Source organism: Sceloporus undulatus, chromosome 2 (assembly GCF_019175285.1).
Source record: "Sceloporus undulatus isolate JIND9_A2432 ecotype Alabama chromosome 2, SceUnd_v1.1, whole genome shotgun sequence".
NCBI classification, from domain to species: Eukaryota; Metazoa; Chordata; class Lepidosauria; order Squamata; family Phrynosomatidae; genus Sceloporus; species Sceloporus undulatus.
The window spans coordinates 309,910,786-309,918,342 of record NC_056523.1 but is presented as its reverse complement, the minus strand read 5'-3'; the positions used below and the strand labels follow the sequence as shown (position 1 = coordinate 309,918,342).

At 41.5% G+C, this 7,557-nt stretch overlaps 1 protein-coding gene across 1 annotated transcript in view; it reads left to right on the top strand.

The window, feature by feature from the left end:
* Positions 1 to 5: 5 nt before the first annotated feature.
* Positions 6 to 7,557, top strand: part of SKP2 (S-phase kinase associated protein 2) — an 18,997-nt gene continuing 11,445 nt past the window's right edge. Inside the window, exons 1-4 of the mRNA XM_042451391.1 lie at positions 6 to 56; positions 1,929 to 2,145; positions 4,639 to 4,889; positions 6,307 to 6,418. Coding sequence (XP_042307325.1) covers positions 53 to 56; positions 1,929 to 2,145; positions 4,639 to 4,889; positions 6,307 to 6,418 — 584 coding nt within the window. The 5' untranslated portion in view covers positions 6 to 52. The remainder of the gene's footprint in view (positions 57 to 1,928; positions 2,146 to 4,638; positions 4,890 to 6,306; positions 6,419 to 7,557) is intronic.

The window sequence follows — 7,557 nt, the reverse complement described above, 5'->3', positions numbered from 1 at the left end:
CAATCCCTCTCTTCGTCACGGCCTCCTCCTCCTCCTCCTCAGGATTGGAAACATGGGTAATTCCCTTGGGCGATCTGGGGGCTTGGTTTTAAAGTCCCTTCACCATACACTTTGTGTGTGTGTGTGTGTGTGTGTTTGTTTGTGTATCTCCCTGTGTGTCTATGTCTCTCTATTTATATTATAGATAGATAGATAGATAGATAGATAGATAGATTCTTCCTCATGGCCCCAGGAAACATGGGTAATTTCCTTGTATGTGTTGTGTGTGTGTATTGTGATATATATATATAATGGCAAGTTTTCTTCATACCCACACACACTTTTACAAGGGACTAAAACCCATGTACCATTTCAAAAGGTATATATAGATATATACACAAACACACATACACACAACTAGTGTGGGTGTGTGTATATATACATACATTTAATGTAATACACACACACACACACACATTTAATAAATGTGTTTATAGATAGTGTGTGTATATTTGTACACACATTTAATGTAATGTAATATTTATAGTGACACACACATGTAATATAATGTGTTTATATATATATATATATATATACACACACACACACACATTTATGTGTTTATTGAGAGATAGGGAAATAGACACTTTCATCAGGAACTATGAAAACCATGTACCATTGCAAAAGGTATATAGATATATACACAAACACACACACATTTAATGTGTGTATGTTGAGAAAGAGAGAGAGATTGATTTTCACTTGGGACTACAAGTCCCATATACCATTGCGAGAGGTAGGCGGGGTTTGGGGTTTTTGTTCTGCGCATGCGCAGGTTTGCTGACCTGTTTACTTTTTCAAACGATACAGTACTCGTTGCATAACGAGGCGGCGGCGGCGGCAAGAAGCCTGAGTTGGCATTTCCTCTGACGCGCGGAGGGAGGCACGTCACGTGTGGCTCTCAGGCGCCCCCTTGCGTCGCAGGGCGGCAACACAACAGGAGTCATTGGGAAACCACCATTCATTCATTCCTCCATTCCTTGTTACTTTTCCCTTGTTTCCCGTTTAATTGCGGCACCTGCCGCAGGGGAACGAGTCCCGCCGATGATTAAGGGCCCCAAAACACAACACTGCAGAAATAATCCAGTCTGAGGCTGGCTCAGTGCTAGGGAATCCTGGGAACTGTAGGTTATAGTGGCACCAGAGCTCTCTCTCTCTCTCTCTCTCTCTCTCTCTGACAGAGGGATATAATAAGGGGCAGTTTTGGAGAACTCCCTGGTGGCCAGGCTTTTTGTAAGTTGCTGGGAGTTGTGTCCCCCCAAAACAGAAGCTTTCCCAAGCTGTGCTTGATTAGGCTTAGCTCTGGATCCAAGTGCATGTTCATGAAAAAGCATGCCTTAGTGGTGCTGCAGAGGAAGGAAGTATACATATACACACACACAAATCTTATTATTCCTTCCAATGCAGCGCACACACACAAACACACGTATCATATATATATATATATATATATATATAGACATATAAGATTTATATATGTGTGTGTGTATAGACAGATAGTGAACTATTTTAAACGTACTTCTGTGCAGCACCCATGTCTTACTGGTGCTGCAGAGGAAGGAAATTCTCTGTGTGTGTGTGTGTGTGTGTGTGTGTGTATATATGGTGCTGCAGAGAGGAAGGAAGTTTGTATTATATATATGTGTGTATGTGTGTGCATAACAATTTTAAACATAATTACCTCCTTTGCAGCACCAGGAAGACATGGGTCTTTCTTTCGTGTGTGTGTGTGTATTATATATATATATATATATCATATTGATAACGAATATTCCAAACCTCCAATAAAACTGCATGCCTTGCTGCAAAGAAACATTGCAAATAGGTATTGCAACTAACCAAAGAACAAGCATCTTTAATCTAAAACCATATTTTTACTTTTCAACAAGGCACTACAATTCCCAAGAGCCCTTTCGAGATCCAGGAGGAGGAGGTTTGCCTTGGAGCGCGCCAGTTTCTGCTTTTGGGGCTTCCGGAGCTGCTGCTGCTGCTGTTGGGAGCTTTTGCAGGATTTGATCTCGTAGCCGGGGAAGGAGGCAAGCCGAGGGGGCTGAGAAGCCCAGGAGATCTTGGGGTCCCCAAATCCCCTTCCAGCACCATGCACAGGTAAAGGAGGATTTTGGGGTGCAGAGGAGGAGGAGGGCATTACATTGAATTGTATTGTCCAGAAATTTAGGGGGTCATCCAAGGTGAATGTAGGACAGTCAAGACAAAAAATAAATGGAGAACATGGGTAAATGAAAAGCTAGGAACACTAACTATGAATACAAACTCATGCTTCTTATGAGACAAGGTGCAAACGGAGGACATGTCATGGAGAAGGAGGACATCTGGTCACCTTAGCGCTCCAAGTTGTGACAGGTGTCCTCACTGCCAAGGAGGGTGAGGCTCTGTAAAGGTAGGACATTTCAGAAGAAATGGAAATGGAGGACATGTCCTGGGGAAGGAGGACATGCCTGGTCACCCTGGCACTGCAGAAATAATCCAGGTTGAGACAGGGTGGCCAGATGTCCTCACTACCAAGGAGGATCTGGACAAGGCACTGGAGAATGTAGGACAGTCAAGGAAAAAAATAGGGAACATGGATAAATAAAAAGCTAGGAACACTAAATATAAATACAAATTCATGTACCTTAGTCATGCTCCAAAGGGAGGGGGGCCATTTGGGATTCCTTCTGGAGTGAATGGGGGACATGTCCTGAAAAAGGAGGACATGTTTGGTTACCCTGCCACATTACTGCCAAGGAGGACAAGGCATCACAAAATGTAGGTCATTCCAGGGGAAAAAAATGGCAATGGAGGCCATGTCCTGGAAAATGAGGGCAGAAATAATCCAGATTGAGACAGATGTCCTCACTGTCAAGGAGGACAAGGCACTGCAAAATATAGGGTATGCCAGAAAAAAATGGAGGACATGACCAAATAAAAGCTCAAAATACTAAATATAAAGTCTAAATTCCTGCTTCTTAGTCATGCTCCAAAGAGAGGACCTTTTGGAATTCCTCCTGGACAGAAAAGTGGAAATGGAGGACATGTCTCCTGGGAAAGCAGGATGTGTCTGGTCACCCTGAGCCTATCCTGCCCAAAAACCAGGCTTGTGCCAATATTTATTTGCTCCTCCTTGGGCTCTTTTGCTTAAAGCCTGCCCATCAATCCAGGGGGAAAATGCAAGGTTGCTAACAAAACTCTATAATATTAATGGGATTGCTATAAATTGACAGGGGACAGGAAGGCACACACACATACATGCCCAACTTATTGCTGTAAGTTATTTGTGGCTTGCAAACATGCTGGTTTTTAAGCTAACACGCTTGCAATTTGCAAATGTCTTATATATGCACATGTGCATCACATTCCACTTTTCCATCTAAACCAGGTTTTCCCAACCTGGGGTGCCAGATGGTATTTCAAGGGGTGCCACAAAAAGTGGCCTGTGTCCTTGAATGACCAGTCATGAGCCATCGCTCAATATTTTTTTTCTGAATAAATTTTCATCTAATTTCTCCCTTGAGATTTTGCATTTTATGTACTTGTATGTAGTTCAATTTGTGGTTCAAAAATTAGAAATTAGATTTGTGTGTGTTGTGTGCCTTCAAGCCATTTCCAACTTACGGCGACCCTATGGTGAACTTATCATGGAGTAACCTTTGCAAGATTTGTTCAGAGGAAATGTGCCATGGCCTTCCCCTGAAGCTGAGAGTGTGTGACTTGCCCAAGGTTACCCAGTGGGTTTCCATGGCTGAACTGGGAATGAAACCCTGGTCTCCAGAGTCATAGTCCAACACTCAAATTGCTATGCCTCATATGATAGATATTACTTGTGCAGAGGGTGGAAACATTAATTAAACATTTTCTAGGGTTCTGGGGCATAGAAAACATTAGAAACAGCCGATCTAAATGATAGATTATTCTTGTGTATTAAAATCTTAATTTCAAGGACAGTTATCTGTTCTATCGAGAAATGCACAAACAGGGGAATAAATAGAGAATGACTGGCAAATATAGTCTAGAACCGTTGGTCTTTATGAGCATTCTCATAAATTGGCAGAGGACAAGAACCACAACATGTAGACTTTCCAAAAACTGAGCTTTTTCTGAGCTAAACTGGAGTATCCCGGCATCTTTTTGCTCCAGTTTTTAGCCCCAGAGTATGCCTTTGTTTCAATTTCCACTCACTTTGGAGCGGTGCGTCATATAATCACCCTGCTTTCAAAGCATCTGGAAGCTGCTTTATCTTATTTGTTTCACCCCTGATGTAGCTTGTTTTTCTCAACTGCAGCTGGCACCAGTTCTTCAAGATCTCAAATATAGGTCTTTCCCAGCTCAGCTTATATGAACAGGAAAATAGTCATACCTAAAATGTCACTGGAATGTCTGGCCACCATGGCCAGAAAGTGACCACTGGCACCCAGTAATTTTCTGAAGCACATCTCCCATTTTAAAGTCATTTTTGAGAACTGTATTCTGAGAGAAAATATATGTGTGTGTGTGTGGTGTGTGTGTATGAAATGACATACAAATATATGCATCTTCTGTTCATCTTCTTCTTCTCTTGATACAAAGAGCAGCTTTCAAAACACTGCTTCTCTTTTTCCGTAGGAGATATCTCCAGGAAATTCCAGATTCGGGCAGCAATCTCAACACAGGTTTCACATGGGGATGGAATTCCAGCAAGACGTCAGAGCTGCTATCAGGCATGGGTGTCTCTGTCCTTAAGGATAAGTTAGGCAATGAGAACACCCCCCAGGAGCTGCTGGTGTGTGTGGATCCACCCCCCAAACGGCAGAAAGTCAAGGACACAGAATTTGTGATTGCCCGCCGACCTAGGCTGCTCCGAGAGGTGGCAACAGGTAGGATTAAAAATTGCAAAAGTACATTCAGGATCACTAAATAGGAATGATAACTAACAAAATAATAGAATTGATTTGCTGTTAATTATACTTCATCTTAGGCTGCATCCACACTGCAGAAATAATCCACTTTGACACCACTTTAACTGTCATAGCTCAATGCTGTGGAATTCTCAGTATAACTCTGCAGTTGTATTTTGGTGTGTCACCAGAGTTCTCTGACAGAGAAGGCAAAATATCTCACAAAACTTCCAAGATTTCCATGGCATTGAAATAGAAATAGCATAGATTCAAAGGCTTGGGGAAATAGAAAGGGCTTTTCCTGGCCCTGAAACTATGGCAAACTATTATGCAAGCATCACCACTGAAGAGGCTATGTCGCCTGTAATCTTCCACACCTGCATGTAGAGAAAGGCCTCTAAAGATCCTGAGCTCTGGGTGCATACGTGTGGAGAATGGACTTAAGTTGTTCTGGTACTATGAGGAGCCATCCTGCTCCAACAGGCTGTTTGTTCCTGTTTGTTTTAAACTGCTACTTACAATTATTGCCATTGCTTTCTGGAACCTGGATGGCACATCTGATGCAAAAGGGTCATAGTGTTAGTGAAGGTGAACCAAGATTTTCTTCTTGCTTGCTCAGTGCACTACAAGCTTGACACATAGTACTATTGTGTACCAACTCTTTGGACAAAGAGAGAGGTTTGAGACTATTCCAGACACTGGACAAAGCAGTTCTTGCCCTACTTTTAAGCTTGCAGAAGTCTGGAAAATTTGCTTACCTGGGATCCTCTTTCAATTTGTTTAGCCCACATTGGTGAAGCCACTCCCCCTCCTTTCCATGTTCTATATATTATTTTTTTTAAAATGGTAAGCCAACCTTCTCCAGAAAAGGATTTCAGGGTTGTACACTGGGAGGCAGCTTTTTGAGGGGAAGTAATGGGTTTGAAGGTATGTGACCTTGGACTGGGAAGAGATTGCCTCTTCTCTAGAGCTGTTTTTTTTAACCCTTGGGAGATGTCCCCAATCTAATCCCCAGGCAAGAATTTGCAAACAGAGGTTAAGAGTTAAAAAGAACATCCCAGTGTCTGGACCCCATGGAGTAGTAGTGGTGAGAAACACTCTTCAAATGATAGCCTAGTGGTTGCAAAAGAATGTAAAAACTTGTGGGAACAAGTTTTCAAAGGCATTTGAGTAGGATTAATGCTCTTATGTATGACCACACAGACAGCATTCTGCAATGCTCTGGAGAAAATCATAATGAAGTACAACTTTCAAATAGGAAAATGCTTTGAAGTAGTGTATGTTTAAAAGAATAGGCTGATAGAAAATAGAAAGTCTGTGGGGAACTAAATGTTGTAATTACTTACTTCTATGTGTAGTGTCAAACTCTAATGGATCATTTCTTCCCTGCCATAAGGTGTTTCTTGGGATACTTTGCCTGATGAACTCCTGCTAGGAATCTTTTCTTATCTCTCCTTGATCGATCTGCTAAAAGTTTCCCAAGTTTGCCAGAGGTGGCACCGACTTTCGTAAGTGCTTATTAAAAGGCTTGATTTATAGATGTATAAATATGCAGGGAGTTGTTTGTTTTGTTTTTGTCTTTTAATGGTTTGGGTCTTCACAGGATGTTTCTGTGGGTTTTATAATATGGCTCTGGAGGGTTTTATTCATTACATGACATGTGGCAAGATATTATTGTCTTAGGAGACCAGTCCTGCAAGATTTTGGTCAACAATAATAGTGTGTTTTTGTATGTTGGTGGAGCCGTATTCACCATGAAGGCTGCATGGCATGTGCCCAACAGATTAAAAAGGGAACACTGAGTCTGGAATGTGATTTTTTTCATTCCTCAGCCATTTAAGTCAAAATAAGAGAGACAACAAAACCTCGCCTGAAGATTATAGTGACTTTAGTTGTTAGTATCAGGGAGATGTTACTGGAGGGAAATTATACCCAGCTCAGTAGCAATCTAGTACATAGAGTAGATCCTTTAGAACATAATGTAATAGATACACAGTATGATACTCCAGCCAGTGACTTAGTTATTGTGATCCATACTACCTATAACCTCCAGGGCAGCCCCACAAAGTGTGTTTTACGTTTTACAAAGTGTCCAGTCTTGAGGTTACCATTGTCTGGATGATTCTGTAGACTTTTAAACCAATAATGAGCTGGTACTTTCCTTCCCAAATTAGGCTATAGCCCTAAGTTAGTAAGCCCTGTAGGATTTGTTGGCGCTTACTTCTGTGTAAACATGGCACCTTCCCACTCGTGCCCTCCGTTCTAGTAGTCAAGGTCTGCTGTCGTAGCCTGGGATTTCCACCACCCCGTCCTGGATTCAACCCTTTTCTCTTGCTGCCCCTCACTCCTGGAATCTCCTTCGCCCAGACCATCCTGTTCAGAGAAGCATTCCCAGGCATTGCATGACTATTATTTGTTATTTGATGTTTTTAATTTGTTGCCTGCTTTACTTTATTGAACCCTTTCCTGTATTGTTATGTATTACTTATATGTAGTATGCTATTGTTATTGTACACCATGGGCAGGTTTATTTTATCTATTTTATTGTTTGTCTGTACAGTGCTGTGTAAATCTACAGCGCTATATAAATAAAGCACAATAATAATAATAATAATAATAATAATAATAATAATAATAATAATAATAA